Source organism: Tyto alba, unplaced genomic scaffold (assembly GCF_018691265.1).
Source record: "Tyto alba isolate M040663 unplaced genomic scaffold, T.alba_DEE_v4.0 Super-Scaffold_12, whole genome shotgun sequence".
Classification (NCBI taxonomy): domain Eukaryota; kingdom Metazoa; phylum Chordata; class Aves; order Strigiformes; family Tytonidae; genus Tyto; species Tyto alba.
This window is the reverse complement of record NW_024881274.1, coordinates 972,910-997,438: the sequence shown is the minus strand read 5'-3', so window position 1 is coordinate 997,438 and position 24,529 is coordinate 972,910. Positions and strand designations below refer to the sequence as shown.

Here is a 24,529-nt window from a genome sequence, read left to right as displayed (position 1 = left end):
TTCTGGAAACTTGCGCAGGAAAATGGTGCTCGCTCTGGGATGATCAGATGGATTAGATTCCAAAGCTAAATTGCCTGGGAAAACCTGGTTGCTGATGTTCTGGTGGTGGGGGCTTGAGGAATCACGGACTCTGGCAACTCTATGAGTCAGAAATCAAAATCCCCTTATTGCCGATACAAGTGCGTTCATAATTCTTCCTAGCAACTGATCATTCATAAACAGAAGGCTTGATTGGTTACATGCATTCTTCACACACTGTTCACGCGCCTAAGACTAACCTTTGATTGTTTGTTACCCCCTGTCCATAATACTTCCAACAACTCATTGGCTGCAATTTAGTTACTGCTATCCTAAAGCCTATTGGTTAATTAAATCTTACAAGTACAAACACAATCTTCTATACACTTTTAGCTCAAGGTAGAAAACTTTCCACTGTTTAAGAAATGGCCAGATGTTTCCCATCAACCGTAGCCTGGCATGTTTTCTTCAGGCAGATCTCAGCATCCTTATCTTGTTTTTCTACATTCCCGCTTACTGCTCCCAAGGATTCTGGCCAAAGAAGTTCAAAATGTTCTCATCATTCACCAGCGGTGCAGCACTCTCGGTTCTTCCTCCTCTTTTCGCACCCCTTTTGTGATGTACCCGAAATCTTGCTCTTGTCCGATGTGTCCATTGTCCTCCAAAAACGATCCCACAGGGGCTTCCACTGCTGGGATGTGAGTGCCCAGACTCAACCTCCACGATCCTGAACTGCTGCCTGCTGCCACCTCCTTGCACGCGTCAAGGGTGATCGAAGGGCTGGAGTACCTTCTATGAGGAAAGACTGACGGAGTTAAGTCTTTTCTCCCTGGAGAGCAAAAGGCTTGGGGACCTCAGCACAGTAGTCCGCTATTGAAAGAGCTGCTGCAAAGAGGACAGAGGCTCTCTGATCACAGGAAGCCACGGGGAACAGGCAAAGGGCAAAGAGATCTCCAGCAGCCAGGGACTGCAGTGCTGTGTGAGTAGAGCTGAGAGCACTTGGAGAGTCAGGTGAGCTGAGTGGGGCAGGGTGTGGCTAAACCACCATTTCTACAGCCACAGTGGTCTGATTTTCCCTATCTCTCAAGGGTTAGACATCCTCCTTGAGAGGGCATTTGACAACTCCTTCTCGCTAGAGATGTCCTCACATACATTAGCAAGAATTACAAAATGCTTAAAGCTTTCTAGTAGCCTGGTCATCTTCCTAGGCGTTCTTGGACCAGCCTTATCCCCTCTCTATGGAGCAATGCCTCACTGTTGTACTCGCACAAATGCAGAGGCCTGTGCTTCTGGGACAAGCAGACTCCCCACCGCCTCCAATTGCTGATTCTGGGACATCAGAATTGATGCTGTGCAGACTAAGCCCCCTCCATTTTGACATAGCATACATGTGTACAGTATCTTGTAATCCCCATAAGAGAGGAAGTTCTGCTCCATCCACACACCGTGGGTCATTTTTTACACATCCCAAAACCATCATTAATGCACACAGGTGGTGTAAACTGTCCTTATAATGTATAGCATTGTCCTGGTTTGGGCTGGAATAGAGTTAATGTTTCTTTTTGGTAACTAGAGTAGTGCTGTGTTTTGGATTCAGCATTGGGTGTGGTATGAGAAGAATGCTGATAGCACACTGATGTTTTCAGCTGCTGCTGAGATTTCAAGGGCTCTCCAACACCCCATGTCCCGCCGTGTGCAAGTGCACAAGAAGCAGGGAGGGAGCATGGCCAGAGCACCAGACCCAAATTGGCCAATGAAATATTCCATATCATGTAACGTCATGCTCACTATATAGAGGAGGGGTGATCGGCAAGTGGGGGGGGGGGGACTCTCGCTTCTGGGACTGCGATTGCGGGATCTTGGTATTTTGGGATTGCTGGCTGGGAACAGGCTGGGTATTGGTCAGCGGTGGTGAGCAATTGCATTGGGCGTTGCCCATTTATATTTTCTGTTGCTGTCATTGTTTTCATTTCGTTACCATTATTAAACTGTTTCTACCTCAACCTGTGAGTCTCCCTTTACCCCTCCAATTCCCTCCCCCTTTGCCAGGTGGTAGGGAGGGTGGGTGAGCGGCTGCGGGGTGCTTGGCTGCTGACCAGGCTCCAACCACGACAAACACAAATGTGACCTCTTCTCAGAAAGGAAAATGAAGCCAGCAAAAACAAGTGATGCAAAAGAAATCAATTACTCACCACCAACTGACTGATGCTCAGCCAGTCTGCAAGCAACGGCAGCCCCCACAACTTCATCCCCCAGTTTTATTGCAGAGTCTGACGTCAATATGGTATGGAATATCCCTTTGGTCAGCTGGGGACAGCTGTCCCAGCTCTGACCCTTCCCAGTTTCTTCTGCACCCTTGGCCTACTTACTGGCGGGCAGTCTAAGGAGCAGAAAAGGCCATGATGCCGGGTAAGCACTGATCAGCAACAACTAAAATATCCCTATATTATCAACACTATTTTCAGCACAAATCAAAACACAGCCCCATACAGACTACTAGGAAGAACTTAACTCTATCCCAGGCAAAACCAGTACACTCACTGACTTGCCTTTCCAGCTTGACCCCAGACATCTGTAAGACAAGAGCCTGAGCCAGAACAGAAGCAGGACAACTTAAAACTTCTGTGCACACTTGCAGACCTATGATTGTATTGGCATTTTGGAAAAGCTGGGACAACTCTCATGTCTGGAGTGTGTCGTAGCTCTGCAAAACAGAAGGCAAAGTTGCAGCCCTACACTCCATAAGAGCAGATTTTTTCCCCGCAGGAAATTACGAGGCCTGGCCACAGCTCAGGCCTTGACCTCCTTTGGAGCCTGTACCAACCTCCTGCTAGTTTGGTGATGGGGCATCGAGTGCATCCACCACACCAGGTACACAAGCACAAAAGCCATTTGACATCGTTGCCCACCATCCTCAGAGGGGAAAAGTAGTGGGAGAAGGAGACTGCTCCTGATGGCGCAGATAGAAAGCAGGAAAAAAGCATGTACATGACAAACACTCATGGCGCTCCTGATTACCATAGCTTTGCAAAAACAGAGAGACTTTGCCTGACTTCCAGACACTCACCCAGCTGCTTGCTCACTCCTTCTCCCTCCTCAACAGGATGGGAGGAGAAAGTAAGGTGTCGTGGTTTGGGCCTGGTCGTCAGCCAACCACCACACAGCAGCTCTCTCTCTCCCTTCTCTTCCGACAGTAAGAAGGGACAGAAAGCCAGACTTGGGGCGAGATAGGATTTGGATGGGAAAAAATCCCCCCTTTATGGTCATGAGCAAAAGGCAGACTCGTTAGGAGAAGACAAAAAAGTACATACATTTAATACAGACACTAACAACACGTAACAGAGTAGGACAGTGAGAAGCATTGTCACATCTTGAGAACACCTTCCCCCCAACCCTCCCTTATTCCCAGACTCAATTCTGCTCCCGATATCTCTACCTCCTCCCCCAGCGGTGCAGGGGAAGGGAATGGGGAGTGTATCAGTGCTGCCACTTCCTTTATCCTCAGTGAGGGGAGTTTCTGGAAATTCCTCCCCCTGATCCATCGTGGTCTTCCTCTCACAGGAGACAGTCCTCCACAAGCTTTCTCCAACATGAGTTCCTCCCATGGGCTGCAGTGTTCCCCACACTGCTCCATGGGTCACTAACTTTCTCCGACTGTCCTCTCCCACGGCTGCAGCCCTTCCCAAGCTAATCCGGCGTGGGACACCCCCGCATGCTGCAATCATCCCAGCACTGAACTACAGCTGCGGGGTCTAACTTTTCCCACAAGACCCCGTCCTTCTTTTGGCACAGCACCTTGATCAAGCAGGCAGAAGCCACAGGCCATAAATCAGTGTCTGCTCCACCGTAGATCTTCATGGGTGCCAGACGGGGGCCGCCTTGCCATCTCACCACAGGATACAGGGGGGTCTCTGCTCCAGCACACCTCCCCCCTCCTTTCTTCCTCCTTCCTCCACTGAACTTGGTGTTCACGCAGCTGCCGCAACTTCTCCTCACAAGTCTGACGGCACGTCACCACGTCCCTTCTTAAATACGTTATTGTAGAGGTCAGATGATTGGCTCAGTTTTCCAAACAGAAGTGGAGCTGACATGGAGCTGGGGGATCTTCGAGAAGCTTCTCACAGGGGACCTCCCACATAGCCCCCTCTCCTGCCACCAGAAATACTCCAACACTCACTCGACCCAGGACATAAGTTGAAAAAGATAATGGGTCGATGTAAAGACAGGGGGATAACTTAACAGTTACCAACACAGGAAAAACAGGCTAGACTTGGGGAAATTTCCTTTAACCTATTACCAGTGAAAAATAGAGAAGCACTCCATAAGAGCAGGTTTTTGCCCCTCAGGAAACTACGAGGCAGATTCCTTTGGGAAAGTGCCCTGAGGGTTCAAAGGGGCCTAGGGAGATCATGAAATACAGCAGTTAAGATATGATGATAATAACACTAAGGAAATCACAATAATTAATTCAATCCATTTCACTGCCTAAAGAATCTACCAAGGACATTAGATGGTTGTTTTTTGGAAGATTTTTCCAACTCTTTAAATGCAACAAATTATACGATTTTCCAAAGTTATCTGTTCCTTAATGAAGACTGGACTGATTCCAAAATACCTTCACTCCACCTCCAAAGCTTCTTCACATACACAACTTCCTTCGTAACACCTTCTATTTCCTCCAACTTAAGCTCTTCTATTTCCTCCAACATTAAGCAGCACAGGGGGACATGCATTGGCCATTAGAATTTGTGATTTTATGGGGGCTGCAGAAGTCCTTGTGCTTGAACATCAAAGAAGTTTGACACAGTGCTGTTTGACTCACCCTGTGGCACCCAGGGTCTGTCCTATATCTCACCGCCGAGCAACACCTGGAGCCCAGTGCCTTTGGACCAATATCCCTTTGGTGTAAGGTCTCGTCCACTGCCTCGCTCTGCACGGGGCTGAAGACATGCAGAAGTGCATCTGGCATTGTCAGGAACATGAGAAGCCTGTTCCCCGCCTCAGTCACCAGAAAGACTACATCATAAGGGGATTGATACAGGGACAACATCCTGCGTAAGCGGGCAGGCTTTCTTGGCCTTCCTCCATCTATGTAGAGCAAGAACTGGCGGGCACAGGAGGCAGAGAATGCACTTCAGTTCTCTGGGCACCTCTGCCAGATCGAAGGCACTGCTCTCCAGTTGCAGATGGACTCCCCTGGCATGGGCAACCTGCTACTCTGCGGTGCTCATGGACACAACAAGGGAGACCACAGGCTATGACCTGCACATGCCCCCACCATGAGGGTCACACAAGTACAGAGGGACACATGTGCTCACACATGCCTGCATGGAGCCATGCAAAACTTTGGATGCTCACATAAAGCCAGGAAACCACCGGCAGCTGTTGGGGAGACGCTGGGGACCACACTGGCAGAACAGGATTCAAGTAACCCGGGAAGAGAGCGGGCCCCACTCATGCTCCTGGTGGACACGAGTGCAGCAAATTTGTCCTCAGAGTACTGTTAGTGTTGCAATAGTGTCAAAGCCTTCCAGCAGAAGCCCACCTGTGTGCAACAGTGATGGACCTTAAGAGAGGAATTGAACAGTAGGATAAAAAGCATTTGGGGTGTCCTCTCTCATAGGGGTCCTTGGGCACACTCAGACAAGGAGCTCGAGAGCGGTGCCCATTTCCTGACAACTTTGCCACAAACAAGCCCGCAGGTATGACGCAGGTGCATATCAGTTGACTGCACAGGATGCTACAAGCACTTGAGTCGAGTCTTCCACCTGCACTGACGTATTTCTGCCCCGTAAAATCTTGGGCCTCTCATCCCGGCACTTACAGAAGCCTTCATATAGGAAAGCGCGTGACAGAAGCCAGGAAATGAAAAGGCAGCAGTGCAGGAAGCCAGGACACAGCCCATGCCATTAGCTGGGATGGTTTGCATTTGGCATGAACTTGTCAGAAAATTATTACTTCCACAGAGGGTGCCTCTGGGCCCGAGGCAGTGCTGGACGACTATAAAAGACAGCCCAGCTCTCTCCTCTCTCATCCACTTCTCTCGCCTCCTTCTCCTTGGGAACCAGGTGAGTGTGAAGCCTCTTCTGCTCCTCCTTCAAGATCAGGTCTTTCCTCCGTGTATGTCTCAGGTGACACGGGCTGTCCTAGGCCAGAGCTGGGAGCTGCTTCTCATGGGAGAGGGAAGGGGGGAGAAGTTCTTCTGCAGAGAGAGCCTGGGACTGAGTGGAGGTGGCTCCGGGGCTTTGAGCTGGGCAGCGTACGCTGGGCTCGGGGGTGCCTCGGCTCCACTGTGGCTGGGTGCGTTGCTGCTTCTCACGTGCCTCTGTTTTCTGCTCCCCGCTGCCCTGTCCCCCAGGTGCACCTCCGGCCCCGAGACATGTCCTGCTGCAGCCCGTGCCAGCCCTGCGTGCCCTGCTGCCAGCCCTGCGGCCCGACCCCGCTGGCCAACAGCTGCAATGAGCCCTGTGTCAGGCAGTGCCAGAGCTCCACTGTCGCCATCCAGCCCTCCGCCGTGGTGGTGACCCTGCCTGGCCCCATCCTCAGCTCCTTCCCACAGAACACCGTTGTGGGCTCCTCCACCTCCGCTGCCGTCGGCAGCATCCTCAGCTGTGAGGGAGTCCCCATCAACTCGGGGGGCTTTGACCTCTCCTGCATCACCAGCCGCTACTGTGGCAGAAGGTGCCCCCCCTGCTAAAGCAGCTGGCAGCGTCCTTGGGCACGACCCTCTGAGACCTCAGAATATGGTGCTGGACAGAAGATAGAGCTTTGGACCTGGCTTCTCCTTCAGAGGGTGGCAGGGTGTGGCCAGCCTGCGCTGGCTGCAAGCGTGCTCTACGTTTGTTTTCCTTCTTGCACTCTCTTCTCTCTCACTTTCCTTTGCCGTCACTGTCTCCTAACGTTATCCTAGCAGGGACCTGTTGGCTTCCCTCTCTCTGCAAGGCAGGCAGACGGACATCCTGCCAGAGCTCCGCTGCATCTTAATGGCTGGCCCTGGTGCCCCCGGGAGCCACCTCCTTTTCTTCTTCAGACTCATTAAAGTTGTGCTGCATCCAAGCCCGCGCCTCCGAGTCTTCCTTCCTTCTGGGACAACTCTTCCAGTCTGCTCAGGAACAAAAAGGGGTTTTTTGGAGAGGATGCATTTGGGCACAAAAGAGGACCCTTCCTCATTCCCAGGGGAAGGAGAGGGTAGGACTCACTGCACCGGGTTGTCTTTTGTGCCCTGTGCCCTGGAGCTGAAGGAAGACATCTCTGGCTGCGCCACAGTTAGTGGCCATCAGTCTCTGCAGCCTTGCTGCCTCCCTTCCCAGGTGGGCCTGGAGCACTGGGCCCTGGACCACGTTCTGTGAATGAGGAGCCCAGCAACTGCTGCCCTTGAGTGAGGAGCCCACGGCTGCGGGCCAATGGATGAGGTCAGCAGCCCCTCCGGCTCGCGGAGAACAGCCCTCCTCACGCCCCGGATGCACCTCTGCTGGGGAAGGAGGTTCAAATAGATGTTGGCTCCAAAGAGTGGCAGGAGTGGCGCTGGGGGAAGAGTGATGCCTGGGGACAGCCCACAGTCTCATCTCCCCCCTTCCCCTCCCCTCCACTACGCGATCTGTGTTCCATGGCCAGCGCACACGGGCACAAGCAGGTGAGGCCAGTACCTCATACACCCTCCAACACCCGGCAGGGCCCAGCTGCTGTCCAGACAGACAGGGCTGAGGTAATTCACAAGTTAGTACTGGTATCAGACACAGATTGGAGTCCCTGCTCCCTGGGAACACAACAACCCCATAGGCCACTGCAGCTCCAGCAGAGCACCCGGTGCCCAAAGACCCATGGCTGCTTCCTGCTGCTTTGACTCCTCCAAGCCTCGGAAGCATTTACTTCTGACCAATTCTTCCACTACGGTCCCCAGCATCCCCTCAGAAGAGTCTCCAGGTGCTGTTGGTTTCCTGCACATGTTTGATTCTTTCTGCTTGACTGTATGCTGGCCTGAGGTGAGCACAGAGAATTTTGCTTGATTCCATGCAGGTGTCCATTGAGCACCTGTGTGTCTGTCTGTGCTTGTGTGACCCTCACGAGGGCGTGTGCAGGTCATAGCAAGGGGACTCTTTCTCGATGTGTTCATGAGCTGCACAGAGTAGCGGGTTCCCTTTGACATAAGGAACAGTGGCTGGACTGGAAGCTACAGCCGCATGGTGGTAGCTTCGACCTGGCAGAGAGGTGCCTGGAAAACAAGCACTGAAATGCAGTCTCTGCCTCCTGCACCCTCCATTTCTTGCTTTGTGTGCATGGAGAAAGGGCAAGCAAGACGTCCCACCTCATGCAGGCCTTTATCACCAAGTGGATCCCTTTGTGATGCGCTTTTGCTGGTGACTGGGATGGGACAAGGGCTTCCCACCTACATGCCAATGACCAGCGCACTTCTACAGCTCGTCAGCCAGGCAGGAGCCGGGACCTCGCACCAAATCTGCATTGACTATAGGGACGCTGGTCCAGACGTTGCTCTGCTGTGAGGTGTAGGATAGTTGGACCGACCCAATTTAGAGCTAGTGTAGCTGAGGGCTGGCCCTTTGTCTGGCTTGCCGAGAACACATCGGTTGACATCCCGAGAGTGCCACACGGTGAGGAGCATAAGAATGTTCTGACAAGGTGGGAGGATTCTTGCCAAGGGTATACGCTCCAGTCTCTGCTGAGCTGCTCCTCAGAGCTGCTGATGAATTTAGCACCCGTGCTTTGAGCTTGCCCAGGAAGGAATTGCCCCCCCGTGCTCTACAAACAAGGCCCTTCTCCCCTTTTTGTTGGGGTCATTTTTACTTTTGAGCCCTTCCTCTTCCCTTCCCCAGGCACTTGCTGGGCATTTCCTCTTGTCCTTCTCCTGATGTTTCTTGGACTCGAGCCCCTCTGGTGGCACTCCACCTCCCATTTCTGTTCCTCCAAATTGCTCTTGCAGCGAGCCGGATGTGAGTCCACCCCAATGCCCTCCAGCCTCTCCACCTCCCCTGTCAGGAAGGGGAGGTAATTTGGATCCAGTGTGGCAAAAACATCCCGTCTACTTCCTTTGTGCGAGGATGAGTTTTTTCCTCAAAAATACCCAACCATCTGAGTCCCTGTTCTCGATGTGGTAGCATGTTGCTAATGTGGCATTTGATTGTGCTTCTGGGATTAGGTGGAGTGACTGCGCAATCATCTGTGAATGTTGTTGAGCATGAGCTCTATATTTTTGCAAGCTGCCCATGAGAAACAGAGTTGTTAGTCCGGCTCTTCTCTTGCACTTCTTCTGGAAACTTGCGCAGGAAAATGGTGCTCGCTCTGGGATGATCAGATGGATTAGATTCCAAAGCTAAATTGCCTGGGAAAACCTGGTTGCTGATGTTCTGGTGGTGGGGGCTTGAGGAGAATCACGGACTCTGGCAACTCTATGAGTCAGAAATCAAAATCCCCTTATTGCCGATACAAGTGCGTTCATAATTCTTCCTAGCAACTGATCATTCATAAACAGAAGGCTTGATTGGTTACATGCATTCTTCACACACTGTTCACGCGCCTAAGACTAACCTTTGATTGTTTGTTACCCCCTGTCCATAATACTTCCAACAACTCATTGGCTGCAATTTAGTTACTGCTATCCTAAAGCCTATTGGTTAATTAAATCTTACAAGTACAAACACAATCTTCTATACACTTTTAGCTCAAGGTAGAAAACTTTCCACTGTTTAAGAAATGGCCAGATGTTTCCCATCAACCGTAGCCTGGCATGTTTTCTTCAGGCAGATCTCAGCATCCTTATCTTGTTTTTCTACATTCCCGCTTACTGCTCCCAAGGATTCTGGCCAAAGAAGTTCAAAATGTTCTCATCATTCACCAGCGGTGCAGCACTCTCGGTTCTTCCTCCTCTTTTCGCACCCCTTTTGTGATGTACCCGAAATCTTGCTCTTGTCCGATGTGTCCATTGTCCTCCAAAAACGATCCCACAGGGCTTCCACTGCTGGGATGTGAGTGCCCAGACTCAACCTCCACGGATCCTGAACTGCTGCCTGCTGCCGCCTCCTTGCACGCGTCAAGGGTGATCGAAGGGCTGGAGTACCTGTCTTATGAGGAAAGACTGACGGAGTTAAGTCTTTTCTCCCTGGAGAGCAAAAGGCTTGGGGGGACCTCAGCACAGTAGTCCGCTATTGAAAGAGCTGCTGCAAAGAGGACAGAGGCTCTCTGATCACAGGAAGCCACGGGGAACAGGCAAAGGGCAAAGAGAGATCTCCAGCAGCCAGGGACTGCAGTGCTGGTGTGAGTAGAGCTGAGAGCACTTGGAGAGTCAGGTGAGCTGAGTGTGGGCAGGGTGTGGCTAAACCACCATTTCTACAGCCACAGTGGTCTGATTTTCCCTATCTCTCAAGGGTTAGACATCCTCCTTGAGAGGGCATTTGACAACTCCTTCTCGGCTAGAGATGTCCTCACATACATTAGCAAGAATTACAAAATGCTTAAAGCTTTCTAGTAGCCTGGTCATCTTCCTAGGCGTTCTTGGACCAGCCTTATCCCCTCTCTATGGAGCAATGCCTCACTGTTGTACTCGCACAAATGCAGAGGCCTGTGCTTCTGGGACAAGCAGACTCCCCACCGCCTCCAATTGCTGATTCTGGGACATCAGAATTGATGCTGTGCAGACTAAGCCCCTCCATTTTGACATAGCATACATGTGTACAGTATCTTGTAATCCCCATAAGAGAGGAAGTTCTGCTCCATCCACACACCGTGGGTCATTTTTTACACATCCCAAAACCATCATTAATGCACACAGGTGGTGTAAACTGTCCTTATAATGTATAGCATTGTCCTGGTTTGGGCTGGAATAGAGTTAATGTTTCTTTTTGGTAACTAGAGTAGTGCTGTGTTTTGGATTCAGCATTGGGTGTGGTATGAGAAGAATGCTGATAGCACACTGATGTTTTCAGCTGCTGCTGAGATTTCAAGGGCTCTCCAACACCCCATGTCCCGCCCGTGTGCAAGTGCACAAGAAGCAGGGAGGAAGCATGGCCAGAGCACCAGACCCAAATTGGCCAATGAAATATTCCATATCATGTAACGTCATGCTCACTATATAGAGGAGGGGTGATCGGCAAGTGGGGGGGGGGGGAAGACTCTCGCTTCTGGGACTGCGATTGCGGGATCTTGGTATTTTGGGATTGCTGGCTGGGAACAGGCTGGGTATTGGTCAGCGGGTGGTGAGCAATTGCATTGGGCGTTGCCCATTTATATTTTCTGTTGCTGTCATTGTTTTCATTTCGTTACCATTATTAACTGTTTCTACCTCAACCTGTGAGTCTCCCTTTACCCCTCCAATTCCCTCCCCCTTTGCCAGGTGGTAGGGAGGGTGGGTGAGCGGCTGCGGGGTGCTTGGCTGCTGACCAGGCTCCAACCGCGACAAACACAAATGTGACCTCTTCTCAGAAAGGAAAATGAAGCCAGCAAAAACAAGTGATGCAAAAGAAATCAATTACTCACCACCAACTGACTGATGCTCAGCCAGTCTGCAAGCAACGGCAGCCCCACCAACTTCATCCCCCAGTTTTATTGCAGAGTCTGACGTCAATATGGTATGGAATATCCCTTTGGTCAGCTGGGGACAGCTGTCCCAGCTCTGACCCTTCCCAGTTTCTTCTGCACTCTTGGCCTACTTGCTGGCGGGCAGTCTAAGGAGCAGAAAAGGCCATGATGCCGGGTAAGCACTGATCAGCAACAACTAAAATATCCCTATATTATCAACACTATTTTCAGCACAAATCAAAACACAGCCCCATACAGACTACTAGGAAGAACTTAACTCTATCCCAGGCAAAACCAGTACACTCACTGACTTGCCTTTCCAGCTTGACCCCAGACATCTGTAAGACAAGAGCCTGAGCCAGAACAGAAGCAGGACAACTTAAAACTTCTGTGCACACTTGCAGACCTATGATTGTATTGGCATTTTGGAAAAGCTGGGACAACTCTCATGTCTGGAGTGTGTCGTAGCTCTGCAAAACAGAAGGCAAAGTTGCAGCCCTACACTCCATAAGAGCAGATTTTTTCCCCGCAGGAAATTACGAGGCCTGGCCACAGCTCAGGCCTTGACCTCCTTTGGAGCCTGTACCAACCTCCTGCTAGTTTGGTGATGGGGCATCGAGTGCATCCACCACACCAGGTACACAAGCACAAAAGCCATTTGACATCGTTGCCCACCATCCTCAGAGGGAAAAGTAGTGGGAGAAGGAGACTGCTCCTGATGGCGCAGATAGAAAGCAGGAAAAAAGCATGTACATGACAAACACTCATGGCGCTCCTGATTACCATAGCTTTGCAAAAACGAGAGACTTTGCCTGACTTCCAGACACTCACCCAGCTGCTTGCTCACTCCTTCTCCCTCCTCAACAGGATGGGAGGAGAAAGTAAGGTGTCGTGGTTTGGGCTTGGTCGGCAGCCAACCACCACACAGCAGCTTTCTCTCTCCCTTCTCTTCTGGCAATGAGAAGGGACAGAAAGCCAGACTTGGGGTTCAAGACAGAATTGGAATATGGAAAAAATCCCCCCTTTATGGTCACAAGCAAAAGGCAGACTCGTTAGGGGAAGAAAAAATAGTACATACATTTAATACAGACACAACACGTAACAGAGTAGGACAGTGAGAAGCATTGTCACATCTTGAGAACACCTTCCCCCGCCCCTCCCTTTTTCCCTGGGCTCAGTTCTGCTCCCGGTATCTCTACCACCTCCCCCAGCAGCGCAGGGGCAGGGAATGTGGGTTGCAGTCAGTGCTGCCACTTCCTTTATCTTCGGTGATGGGAGTTTCTGGAACTTCTTCCCCCTGCTACATCGTGGTCCCTCTCTCACAGCAGACGGTCCTCCACAAACTTTCTCCAACATGAGTTCCTCCATGGGCTGCAGCGTTCCCCACACTGCTCCATCGTGGGTCACTAACTTTCTCCGACTGGATCCTCTCCCATGGCTGCAGCCCTTCCCGAGCTGCTCCGGCGTGGGACACCCCCGCATGCTACAATCCTCCCAGTGCTGAATTACAGAAGCGGGGTCTAACTTTTCCCACAAGACCCCGTCCTTCTTTTGGCACAGCACCTTGATTATTCCAGGCAGAAGCCACGGGCCATAAATCAGTGTCTGCTCTACCGTAGAACTTCACGGGTGGCAGGCAGGGCCGCCCTGTCGTCTCACCACAGGATACAGGGGGGTCTCTGCTCCAGCACACCTCCCCCCTCCTTTCTTCCTCCGTTCCTCCACTGACCTTGGTGTTCACGCAGCTGCTGCAGCTCCTCACAAGACTTATGGCACATCACCACGTCCCTTCTTAAATATGTTATCGTAGAGGCTCAGATGATTGGCTCAGGTTTCCAAACAGAATTGGAGTTGGCTTGGAGCTGGGAGATCTTCGAGAAGCTTCTCACAGGGGACCTCCCACATAGCCCCCTCTCCTGCCACCAAAAATACTCCACCACTCACTCAACCCAGGACATAAGTTGAAAAAGATAATGGGTCGATGTAAAGACAGGGGGATAACTTAACAGTTACCAACACAGGAAAAACAGGCTAGACTTGGGGAAATTTCCTTTAACCTATTACCAATGAAAAATAGAGAAGCACTCCATAAGAGCAGGTTTTTGCCCCTCAGGAAACTACGAGGCAGATTCCTTTGGGAAAGTGCCCTGAGGGTTCAAAGGGGCCTAGGGAGATCATGAAATACAGCAGTTAAGATATGATGATAATAACACTAAGGAAATCACAATAATTAATTCAATCCATTTCACTGCCAAAAGAATCTACCAAGGACCTTAGGTGGCTGTATTTTTGGAAGATTTATTCCAACTCTTTAAATGCAACAAATTATACGATTTTCCAAAGTTACATCTGTTCCTTAATGAAGACTGGACTGATTCCAAAATACCTTCACTCCACCTCCAAAGCTTCTTCACATACACAACTTCTTTCATAACTCCCTCTATTTCCTCCAACTTAAGCTCTTCTCTTTCCTCCAACATTAAGCAGCACAGGGGGACATGCATTGGCCATCAGAATTTGTGATTTTATGGGGGCTGCAGAAGTCCTTGTGCTTGAACATCAAAGAAGTTTGAAGAGACTTTGCATGACTTCCAGACACCCAGACAGCTGCTTGCTCACTCCCTCTCCCTCCTCAACAGGATGGGAGGAGAAAGTAAGGTGAAAAAGGTCACAGGTGAACATAAAGACAGTGGGATTACTTAACAGGCCATCAAACTCTGTGATTTTATGGGGGCTACAGAAGTCCTCGTGCATGAACAGCAAAGAAGATTTACACAATGCTGTTTGAGTCACCCTGTGGCACCCAGGGTCTGTCCTATATCTCAACGCCAAGAAACACCTGGAGCCCAGTGCCTTTGGACCAATATCTTTTTGGTGCAAGGTCTCATCCACTGCCTCGCTCTGCACGGGGCTGAAGACATGCAGAAGTGCATCTGGCATTGTCAGGAACATGAGAAGCCTGTGCCCCGTCCCAGTCACCAGCAACACTACATCATAAGGGCATTGATTCAGGGACAATAGCCTGTGTAAGCGGGCAGGCTTTCTTGGCCTTCCTCCATCTATGTAGAGCAAGAACTGGGAGGCACAGGAGGCAGAGAATGCGCTTCAGTTCTCTGGGCACCTCTGCCAGATCGAAGGCACTGCTCTCCAGTTGCAGATGGACTCCCCCTGGCATGGGCAACCTGCTACTCTGCGGTGCTCATGGACACAACAGGGGAGAGTTACCAGGGTATGACCTGCACATGCCCTCACCATGAGGGTCACACAAGTACAGAGGGAGACACATGTGCTCACACATGCCTGCATGGATCCATGCAAAACTTTGGACACTCACATAAAACCAGGAAACCACCGGCAGCTGCAGACCCTGTTGGGGAGACGCTGGGGACCACACTGGCAGAACATGACTCAAGTACCCTGAGAAGAGAGTGGGTCCCACTCATGCTCCTGGTGGGCACGAGTGCAGCAAATTTGTCCTCAGAGTACTGTTAGTGTTGCAATAGTGTCAAAGCCTTCCAGCAGAAGCCCACCTGTGTGCAACAGTGATAGACCTTAAAAGAGGGATGGGAGCATGAGGACAAAAAGCATTTTGCGTGTCTTCTCTCATAGGGGTCCTTGGGCACACTCAGACAAGGAGCACAAGAGCGGTACCCATTTCCTGACAACTTTGCCACAAACAAGCCCACAGGATGACGCAGGTGCACAGCACCGGCCTGCATGGGATGCCACCAGCACTTGAGTTGAGTCTTCCGCCTGCGCTGACGTATTTCTGCCCCGGAAAACCTTGGGCCTCTCATCCCGGCACTTACAGAAGCCTTCATATGGGAAAGCGCGTGACAGAAGCCAGGAAATGAAAAGGCAGCAGTTTAGGAAGCCAGGACACAGCCCATGCCATTAGCTGGGATGGTTTGCATTTGGCATGAACTTGTCAGAAAATTATTACTTCCACAGAGGGTGCCTCTGGGCACAAGGCGGTGCAGGACGACTATAAAAGACAGCCCAGCTCTCTCCTCTCTCATCCACTTCTCTCACCTCCTTCTCCTTGGGAACCAGGTGAGTGTGAAGCCTCTTCTGCTCCTCCTTCAAGATCAGGTCTTTCCTCAGTGTATGTCTCAGGTGACACGGGCTGTCCTAGGCCAGAGCTGGGAGCTGCTTCTCATGGGAGAGGGAAGGGGGGAGAAGTTCTTCTGCAGAGAGAGCCTGGGACTGAGTGGAGGTGGCTCCGGGGCTTTGAGCTGGGCAGCGTATGCTGGGCTCGGGGGTGCCTCAGCTCCACTGTGGTTGGGTGCGTTGCTGCTTCTCACGTGCCTCTGCTTTCTGCTCACCTGCTGCCCTCTCCCCCAGGTGCATCTCCGGCCCCGAGACATGTCCTGCTGCAGCCCGTGCCAGCCCTGCGTGCCCTGCTGCCAGCCCTGCGGCCCGACCCCGCTGGCCAACAGCTGCAATGAGCCCTGTGTCAGGCAGTGCCAGAGCTCCACCGTCGTCATCGAGCCCTCCCCCGTGGTGGTGACCCTGCCCGGCCCCATCCTCAGCTCCTTCCCACAGAACACCGTTGTGGGCTCCTCCACCTCCGCCGCCGTTGGCAGCATCCTCAGCTGTGAGGGAGTCCCCATCAACTCAGGGGGCTTTGACCTCTCCTGCATCACCAGCCGCTACTGCGGCAGAAGGTGCCCCCCCTGCTAAAGCTGCTGGCAGCGTCCTTGGGCACAACCCTCTGAGACCTTAGAACATGCTGCTGGAATAGAGAGCCAATGGCCTTGCATTAAGAGCTTTAGGACATTGTTTCCTTCTTGCACTCTCTTCTCTCTCTCTCTCCTTTGCTGTCCCTGTCTCCCAACGCCTGCCTAGTGGGGACCTATTGGCCTCCCTCCTTTTGTAGGACAGGCAGAGAGACATTCCGCAGAAGTTCCAACACACCGTTTTGGCTGTTCCTGGGTTTGCCGTTGAGACACCTCGTTTCTTTCTTTAGACTCATTAAAGTTGTGCTGCATCCAATCCTGGGCCTCCGAGTTCTCCTTCATTCTGAGGCGACGCTTTCAGTCCCCTTTTCCATGGAGTTGAGGAAGACAACCATAGCTACTCCATAGCCAATGGCCTTGAGTGACAACATGTCTCCAAAGGGTGGCAGGAGTGGGGATGCAGAGAAAATCAGACCTGGGAACAGGCACATAAACTCATCTCCCCCTTCCCTTTCCCTCCATTACGTGATCTGGGTTCCATGGGCAGAGGACATGGGCACAGGCAGGTGAGACCGGTACCTCATACAGTCCTTCAGTGCCTGGAAGGGACCAGCTGCTGTCAAGACAGGGCTGAGGTAATTCACAAGTTAGTACTGGGATCAGCCATGCTCAGGCTGTGCAATGGACTCCCCACTCCCCATAAATGAAACACCCCCAAAGGAATCCCATGGCTTTTTTCAGGTGTCCATCTTCCCTGTGCAATCAACTCGTGGCTTCAGTATTAATGCCAAGATTTAGGTACGCTTTTCAGTGATACTTGAAAACTTCTTTTTAGACCTTGGCATTCAGCCCCGGGTAATACTCTAAATCCTGGCATTCCTCGGGTGTCTGTGGTCTCTTGGCTGCAGAAAAGGAACTCCTGTAGGCATTTCTGAGCTCAGAATTATGGCCCATACACAGAGCACCCCGTGAACTATGGGAGGTTCCACTCATGCTCCTTCTGGCCACATCTCTGGGCTTAGACACCACCTTCCTAATTCTCACTGGGCACATTCTTGTTTTGCCCAGGGACCAAGGCTTCATCACCTCCTAACGAAACCTGCTTCTCAAGCACCAGGGTCAGTTGCCAGTATCCACGTTTCTCCAGTCCCTCTTCACTGTGTGTGTGACCCCTACGGGCAGCCCCATGGCTCAAGCATCGCTTATGACCCCAGGAAACGGTGGTACATGACAGGTACCAACCCAGTTACAGCACAAACGCTGGGGATGCCCCTGCCTGCACTCATCTTCCCTTGCTCCGCAAGTCCTCTGAGGCAGGGGCAGCCCAAGCCCTGCTCACACCACCACTGCTCTTCACATGCAGGCCCTTCCCAGCACTGCAGTCTTTGCCAGTCCCTGCCTGCAGTATAGGCCTCACTCAGTGATCGAGTCTAAGAAAGGAAAAGGCTATTAGCCATGCTGTATCCCATTTTCTCTGAAAAATATGTTAGTCTTGACTGCAATACACCTTTTCAGGGAAGAGATCTTTCCTAATATCCAATCTAAACCTCCCCCGGCACAGCTTGAGGCTGGTTCTTCTCATCACTTCTACTTGGGAAAAGAGACCAACACCCACCTGCTACAACCTCCTTTCAGGTAGCTGTAGAGAGCAACAAGGTCTCCCCTGAGCCTCCTTTTCTCCAGACTAAGCAATCCCTTTTGCCTCAATAATGTAGACCGTGGTTGGAGAGGTCATCAAGTGTGATTCGGAAGAGGAGAGAACACTGCCAATGTCTTTGCCCAGGGGAGCTAAAGTACAGTGAGACACCCAGTAAGCTGAGCATCCTTCTGGAGCAATGAGTTCATCTCTGACAACATGAAATTAATGTACCATGTTGACAAGTGAAGGACTCAACCCTGTCGCTTTGTCTTCAGGGCAACCAGGCTGACATGGTTAGGAGAAATTATCTTGGCTAGAGCACAGAGCCACCTTTTCCTCACCGTGCCAACCCGTCTCCAGAAGGAGGGGGCATGGCACGCATCCAAGGGCAACGATTGCTAGGGCAAGTCCTCTGTTCTTCTGTCCTGCCCATACAGTGTCCTGTGCAGCCCCAGCAGTTCATTACACAGTTTGTCAGGGCCGCGGTGTCTCGCAGAGTGCACACCCCTAACCCCCATCAGAGAGTCACCTGTAGGGCATCCCACAGATACCCTTCACTTGGCCAAGGACTTTTCTAAAAGAACTGTGTCCCATGCAGGACGCATGTTACAGCAATGGAAACAAGTAAGAAGGCAAGAGAAGCAGTAGAGAATCACAAGGAAGAGAGAGAGTACAAAAGGAAGAAGGTGTTATGGCTTATGAAATGTCTTTTCCTAAGTGTGTTAAAAGTTTGTCATCTTTGTTTCCCAACACCCAAATCAGCATTTCAATTTTTAAAATTAAAGTCCTCAAGGGAAGTCTGTTTTGACTGCAACAGTAGCAGCTGAGTGATTTCCCTGTCTTCATAGTGACCCGCAAGTGTTCTGCTCTTGTTCGTCCTATTTTCTCCCCCACCACTCTGAGGCAGGGGGAACTAATGAGCAGATGTGTGGGTGATGGACTGCTAGCTGGGGCCAGCCCAGCACAAGAACTTGGTGATATTCCCCAGGAGGGCACACTTGGCCGCAGGGCCCGTGAGCCCACCATGCATCTGCTGCCTTGAGCCCTCTGATCAGGCACCTCAGCACACTGGTGAGGCTGCCTTAGTGCTCAGCAGCTCTGACATTTCAGGCTGGGAGGCATGGGGAAGGCACCTTCTGGAGTCATTTTGTAAGTTCCTTGAAGTTATTGCAGATCTTTTGGCAAAGAAAGATGGTGGATTAACACGATGGAGAGCAGTATCTTGGAGAAAATGTGAGAGGATGTCGTGGTTTGAGCCTGGTCGGCAGCCAAACACCATTCAACCACTCACTCCCACTTCTCTTTCAGAAATAACAAGGGCAAAATGGGCCAGGATTGGGATTCACGATAGGACCTGGAGGGGCAGATCACCCATTCTGGTCACGAGCGAAAAGCAGACTCATTAGGGGTAGAAAGAAAAGAACATATTTTTATTAAAGACAGTAGTAATATTTAACGGAGAAGGACACTGAGAAGCATTGCCACATCTTGAGAACACCTTCCCCCCGCACCTCCCTTCTTCCCAGGCTCAGCTCTGATCCCGATTTCTCTACCTCCTCCCCCCAGCTGCGCAGGGGCTGGGAATTTGGTGTGCAGTCAGTGTTGCTGCTTCTTCCATATTCAAGGGGGCAGACATTCTGGAACTTGTTCCCCCTGCTCCATCGTGATTCCCCTCTCACAGGAGACAGTCCTACTCAAACTTTTTCCAGCATGAGTCCCTCCCACTGCAGCGTTTCCTTACACTGCTCCATCGTGGGTCACCACCATGCTCCAGCTGGAATCCCTCACACAGGCTGCAGTCCTTGCCGAGCTGCTCCAGTCTGGGACACCCCAGCATGCTGAAATCCTTTCAGCACTGAAATAAAACAGAGGGGTATAACCTTTCCCATAAGACCCCGGCCTTCTTCAGGCACACACACCTTGGTCAACCATGTGCAACACAGGCCATACATCAGTGTCTGCTCCACCATACATCTTCATGGGTAGGAGGGGGTGGTCTCAAAATATTTCCCACAGAAAATAGCTCATGACTTAGTAGATTTTACAGCCTTCAATTCACAATTCAATGTTGGAAATGAGAAAAGGTTACGTTCGTGCTTGTCGCGGTTGGAGCCTGGTCAGCAGCCAAGCACCCCGCAGCCGCTCACCCACCCTCCCTACCACCTGGCAAAAGGGGAGGGAATTGGAGGGGTAAAGGGAGACTCACAGGTTGAGGTTGAAACAGTTTAATAATGGTAACAAAATGAAAACAATGACAGCAACAGAAAATATAAATGGGCAACGCCCAATGCAATTGCTCACCACCCACTGACAAATACCCAGCCTGTTCCCAGCCAGCAATCCCAAAATACCAAGATCCCGCAATCGCAGTCCCGGAAGCGAGAGTCTCCCCCCCCCGCTTGCCGATCACCCCCTCCTCTATATAGTGAGCATGACGTTACATGATATGGAATATTTCATTGGCCAATTTGGGTCTGGTGCTCTGGCTGTGCTCCCTCCCTGCTTCTCTGTGCACTTGCACACTGGGCGGGGACATGGGGAGTTGAAGAGTCCCTTGAAATCTCAGCAGCAGCTGAAAACATCAGTGTGCTATCAGCATTCTTCTCATACCACACCCAATGCTGAATCCAAAACACAGCACTACTCTAGTTACCTAAAAGAAACATTAACTCTATTCCAGCCCAAACCAGGACAATGCTATACATTATAAGGACAGTTTACACCACCTGTGTGCTATTAATTATGGTTTTGGGATGTGTAAAAAATGACCCACGGTGTGTGGATGGAGCAGAACTTCCTCTCTTATGGGATTACAAGATACTGTACACATGTATGCTATGTCAAAATGGAGGGGGCTTAGTCTGCACAGCATCAATTCTGATGTCCCAGAATCAGCAATTGGAGGCGGTGGGGAGTCTGCTTGTCCCAGAAAGCTACAGGTCTCTGCATTTGTGGGAGTACAGCAGTGAGGCATTGCTCCATAGAGAGGGGATAAGGCTGGTCCAAGAACGCCTAGGAAGATGACCACGGCTACTAGAAGAGCTTTAAGCATTTTGTAATTCTTGCTAATGTATGTGAGGACATCTCTAGCTGAGAAGGAGTTGTCAAATGCCCTCTCAAGGAGGATGTCTAACCCTTGAGCGAAAGGGAAAATCAGACCACTGTGGCAGTAGAAATGGTGGTTTAGCCACACTCTGCCCACACTCAGCTCACCTGACTCTCCAAGTGCTCTCAGCTCTGCTCACGCCACCACTGCTGCTCACACGCAGGCCAGGGTCTTCACAGCACTGCAGTCCCTGGCTGCTGGAGATCTCTCCTTGCCCCTTGCCAGCTCCAAGTGGCTTCCTGTGATCAGAGAGCCTCCGTCCTCTTTGCAGCAGCTCTTTCAATAGCGGACTACTGTGCTGAGGTCCCCCTGAGCCTTTTGTTCTCTAGGGAGGAAAGACTTAACTCCAACAGTCTTTCCTCATGGGACAGGTACTCCAGCCCTTCGATCATCTTTGACACATGCAAGGGGGTGTCAGCAGGCAGCAGTTCAGGATTGGCATAGCCCGAGTCAGGGCACTCACATCCCAGCAGTGGCAGCCCCCACCTCCAGCACATCAGCAACCAGGTTTTCCCAGGCAATTTAGCCTTGCAGTCTAATCCATCTGATCATCCCAGAGCGAGCACCATTTTCCTGCTACAAGTCTCCAGCAGAGGCGCAAGAGAAGAGCCGGACTAACAACCGTGTTTCTCCTAGGCAGCTTACAAAAATATACAGCTAGTGCTCAACAACATTCACAGATGATTGCGCAGTTCCTCCACCTAATCCCAGAAGCACAATCAAATGCCACATTAGCAACATGCCACCACATGGAGAACAGGCATTCAGAGAGATGGTTGGGTATTTTTGAGGAAAAACTTCTTCCTCGCACATAGGAAATTGGACAGGATGTTTTGGACACACTGGATCCAAATTACCTCCCCTTCCTGACAGGGGAGGTGGAGAGGCTGGAGGGCATTGTGGTGGATTCACATCCGGCTCACTGCAAGAGCAATTTGGAGGAACAGGAATGGGAGGTGGAGTGCCACCAGAGGGGCTGCAGTCCAAGAAAGGTCAGGAGAAGGACAAGAGGGAGTGCCCGGGAAGTGCCTGGGGAAGAGAAGAGGAAGAGCTCAAAAGTAAAAATGAGCCCAAAAAAAAGGGGAGAAGGGCCTAGTTTGTAGAGCACGGGGGTGGCAATTCCTTCCTGGGCAAGCTCAAAGAGCAGGTGCCAAGTTCTTCAGCAGCTCTGAGGAGCATATCAGAAGTGACTGGAATGTAGACCCTTAGCGGGAAAATTCCCACCATGTCAGAGCATTCTTATGCGCCTCACCGTGTGGCACTCTCGGGATGTCAACCGATGTGTTCTCAGCAAGCCAGACAAAGGGCCAGCCCTCAGCTACACTAGCTGAGTTGGGTCGGTCCAACTATCCTACACCTCACAGCAGAGCAATGTCTGTACACGCGTCCCTATAATCCAATGCAAATTTGGTGCGAGGTCCCGACTCCTGCCTGGCTGACGAGCTGCAGACGTGCGTTGGCCATTGGCATGTAGGTGGGAAGCCCGTATCCCATCCCAGTCACCAGCAACACTGCATCACAAGGGCATCCACTCGGTGGTAACGGCCTGCACGAGGTGGGAAGTCTTGCTTGCCCTTTTCTCCAGGCACACAAAGCAAGAAATGGAGGGCGCAGGAGGCAGAGACTGCATTTCACTGCTTGTTTTCCAGGCACCTCTCTGCCAGGTCGAAGCTACCACCATGCGGCTGTAACTTCCAGTCCAGCCACCGTACTTATATCAAAGGGAACCCGCTACTCTGTGCAGCTCGTGAATACACCGAGCAAGAGTCCCCTTGCACACGCTCTCATGAGGGTCACACAAGCACAGAAGGACACACGGTTGCCCATGCACACCTGCATGGAATCTTGCCAAAATCTCTGTGCTCACCTCAGGCCAGCATACAGTCAAGCACAAACAACAAAGCATGTGCGGGAAACCATCAGCAGCTGGGGACTCTGTTGAGGAGACACTGGGGACCACCTCGGCAGAACCGTACTCAAGCACCCTGGGAAAGGACCGGGCCCCAAACGTGCTCCTGGTCTTGCCTGAGGACCTGCAGTGACTGCACCAAGAGGAGAGGAGCCAAATGAGCCCAGCAAACTTGTCCTCCGAACACTGCTAGTGTTGCAACAGGGTCAAAGCCTCCCAGCAGAAGCCGGCCTGCGTGCAACAGTGAGCGACCATCAGAGAGGGATGGGGGCAGCAAGACAGAAGGCATGTGGTGTGTCCTCTCTCATGCGAGTCCTTGGGCACACTCGGACAAAGAGCACAAGAGCGGTGTCCGTTTCCTACCAACTTTGGCACAAACAAGCCCACAAGATGACCCAGGTGCACAGCACCGGCCTGCACGGGATGCCACCAGCACTTGAGTTGAGTCTTCCGCCTGCACCGATGTATTTCTGCCCCGGAAAACCTTGGGCCTCTCATCTCGGCACTTACAGAAGCCTTCATATGGGAAAGCACGTGACAGAAGCCAGGAAATGAAAAGGCAGCAGTGCAGGAAGCCAGGACACAGCCCATGCCATTAGCTGGGATGGTTTGCATTTGGCATGAGCTTGTAAGAAAATTATTACTTCCACAGAGGGTGCCTCTGGGCACAAGGCGGTGCAGGACGACTATAAAAGACAGCCCAGCTCTCTCCTCTCTCATCCACTTCTCTCACCTCCTTCTCCTTGGGAACCAGGTGAGTGTGAAGCCTCTTCTGCTCCTCCTTCAAGATCAGGTCTTTCCTCCGTGTATGTCTCAGGTGACACGGGTTGTCCTAGGCCAGAGCTGGGAGCTGCTTCTCATGGGAGAGGGAAGGGGGGAGAAGTTCTTCTGTAGAGAGAGCCTGGGACTGAGTGGAGGCGGCTCCAGGGCTTTGAGCTGGGCAGCTGTACTACTGGGCTCGGGGTTGCCTCGGCTCCACTGTGGTTGGGTGCGTTGCTGCTTCTCACATGCCTCCATTTTCTGTTCCCCGCTGCCCTCTCCCCCAGGTGCACCTCCGGCCCCTAAGACATGTCCTGCTGCAGCCCGTGCCAGCCCTGCGTGCCCTGCTGCCAGCCCTGCGGCCCGACCCCGCTGGCCAACAGCTGCAATGAGCCCTGTGTCAGGCAGTGCCAGAGCTCCACCGTCGCCATCCAGCCCTCCCCCGTGGTGGTGACTCTGCCCGGCCCCATCCTCAGCTCCTTCCCACAGAACACCGTTGTGGGCTCCTCCACCTCCGCCGCTGTTGGCAGCATCCTCAGCTGTGAGGGAGTCCCCATCAACTCGGGGGGCTTTGACCTCTCCTGCATCACCAGCCGCTACTGCGGCAGAAGGTGCCCCCCCTGCTAAAGCTACTGGCAGCGTCCTTGGGCACGACCCTCTGAGACCTTAGAACATGGTGCTGGACAGAAGATAGAGCTTTGGACCTGGCTTCTCCTGCAGAGGGTGGCAGGGAGTGGCCAGCCTGCGCTGGCTGCAAGCTTGCTTTACATTTACTTTTCCTTCTTGCACTCTCTTCTCTCTCTCATTCCTTTGCCGTCACTGTCTCCTAACGCCAGCCTAGCGGGGACCTGTTGGCCTCCCTCCCTCTGCAAGACAGGCAGATGGACACC

At 51.9% G+C, this 24,529-nt stretch overlaps 1 protein-coding gene and 2 pseudogenes across 1 annotated transcript; all 3 read left to right on the top strand.

Annotated features, from left to right (window-relative positions):
- The first annotated feature begins 5,952 nt into the window (after positions 1-5,952).
- On the top strand, positions 5,953-7,074 carry LOC122152805 (annotated as a pseudogene).
- An 8,392-nt stretch (positions 7,075-15,466) lies between these two features.
- LOC122152812 lies at positions 15,467-16,542 on the top strand (annotated as a pseudogene).
- A 7,391-nt stretch (positions 16,543-23,933) lies between these two features.
- LOC122152820 (feather keratin Cos1-2) lies at positions 23,934-24,288 on the top strand. Its single transcript, XM_042787154.1, has one exon. The coding sequence runs from the start codon at positions 23,949-23,951 to the stop codon at positions 24,264-24,266; it is 318 nt and encodes a 105-aa protein (XP_042643088.1). The 5' UTR covers positions 23,934-23,948; the 3' UTR covers positions 24,267-24,288.
- Positions 24,289-24,529: the final 241 nt, after the last annotated feature.

Coding starts and splice junctions, on each gene's coding strand:
- LOC122152820 (XM_042787154.1), top strand. CDS start 23,949: ATGTCCTGCTGCAGCCCGTGCCAGCCCTGCGTGCCCTGCTGCCAGCCC.